Here is a 613-nt window from a genome sequence, read left to right on the forward strand (position 1 = left end):
GGGGAAGGGTGGTGGGAAGCCAGAGCGCTGGCGCTTCCTACCTGGACCTGCTTCTTCACCTACTTTCTCTTTTCTTTAGGTGTCCTCTCTGCTGTTCAGCTGGTTGAGTCAGGGCCAGGGGTGGTGAAGCCTGCAGAGACCCTCACCCTGACCTGCACTGTCACAGGCTACACCATCAGCAGTGGTTACGTTTGGAGCTGGATCCGGCAGCCTCCTGGGAAAGGGCTGGAGTGGATGGGGGACCTAATTGGAAGCAGTGGTAGCACAGGCTACAACCCATCCCTCAAGAGCCGCATCACCATTTCCAAGGACAACTCCAAGAACCAGTTCTCCCTGCAGCTGCGCTCTCTGACAGCCGCAGACACCGCCACGTATTACTGTGCCAGAGACACAGTGACACAGAGCAGAGCAGGGGCTGCACAAAAAGGGGAAGCCTGTTCATCTTAATGTGGCAAAATTACAACAGGCCAGACAAGGAAGTTTCCACCTGAAAACCTCGTACACATGGAGGGAATCTCTTATAGGATCATCCTTGGCCATCTGAGGGTTGTTATATTTGGGCTTATAACACTCCAGACAGCAAAGGCCTGCGAGCTTCGCTGGGCATTTGACA

The 613-nt window shown here is 54.2% G+C and overlaps 1 gene segment (V, D, J or C); it reads left to right on the top strand.

Annotated features, from left to right (window-relative positions):
* Positions 1-79: 79 nt before the first annotated feature.
* Positions 80-393, top strand: LOC102384924 (the record flags this gene model as incomplete). The annotated part of the segment is given in 1 exon segment: positions 80-393. A coding segment is annotated over 1 exon segment (314 nt), but the record flags the coding sequence as incomplete, so codon positions are not given.
* Between the last annotated feature and the right edge of the window lie 220 nt (positions 394-613).

The sequence above is a fragment of the Alligator sinensis genome, unplaced genomic scaffold (genome assembly GCF_000455745.1).
Source record: "Alligator sinensis unplaced genomic scaffold, ASM45574v1 scaffold3760_1, whole genome shotgun sequence".
NCBI classification, from domain to species: domain Eukaryota; kingdom Metazoa; phylum Chordata; order Crocodylia; family Alligatoridae; genus Alligator; species Alligator sinensis.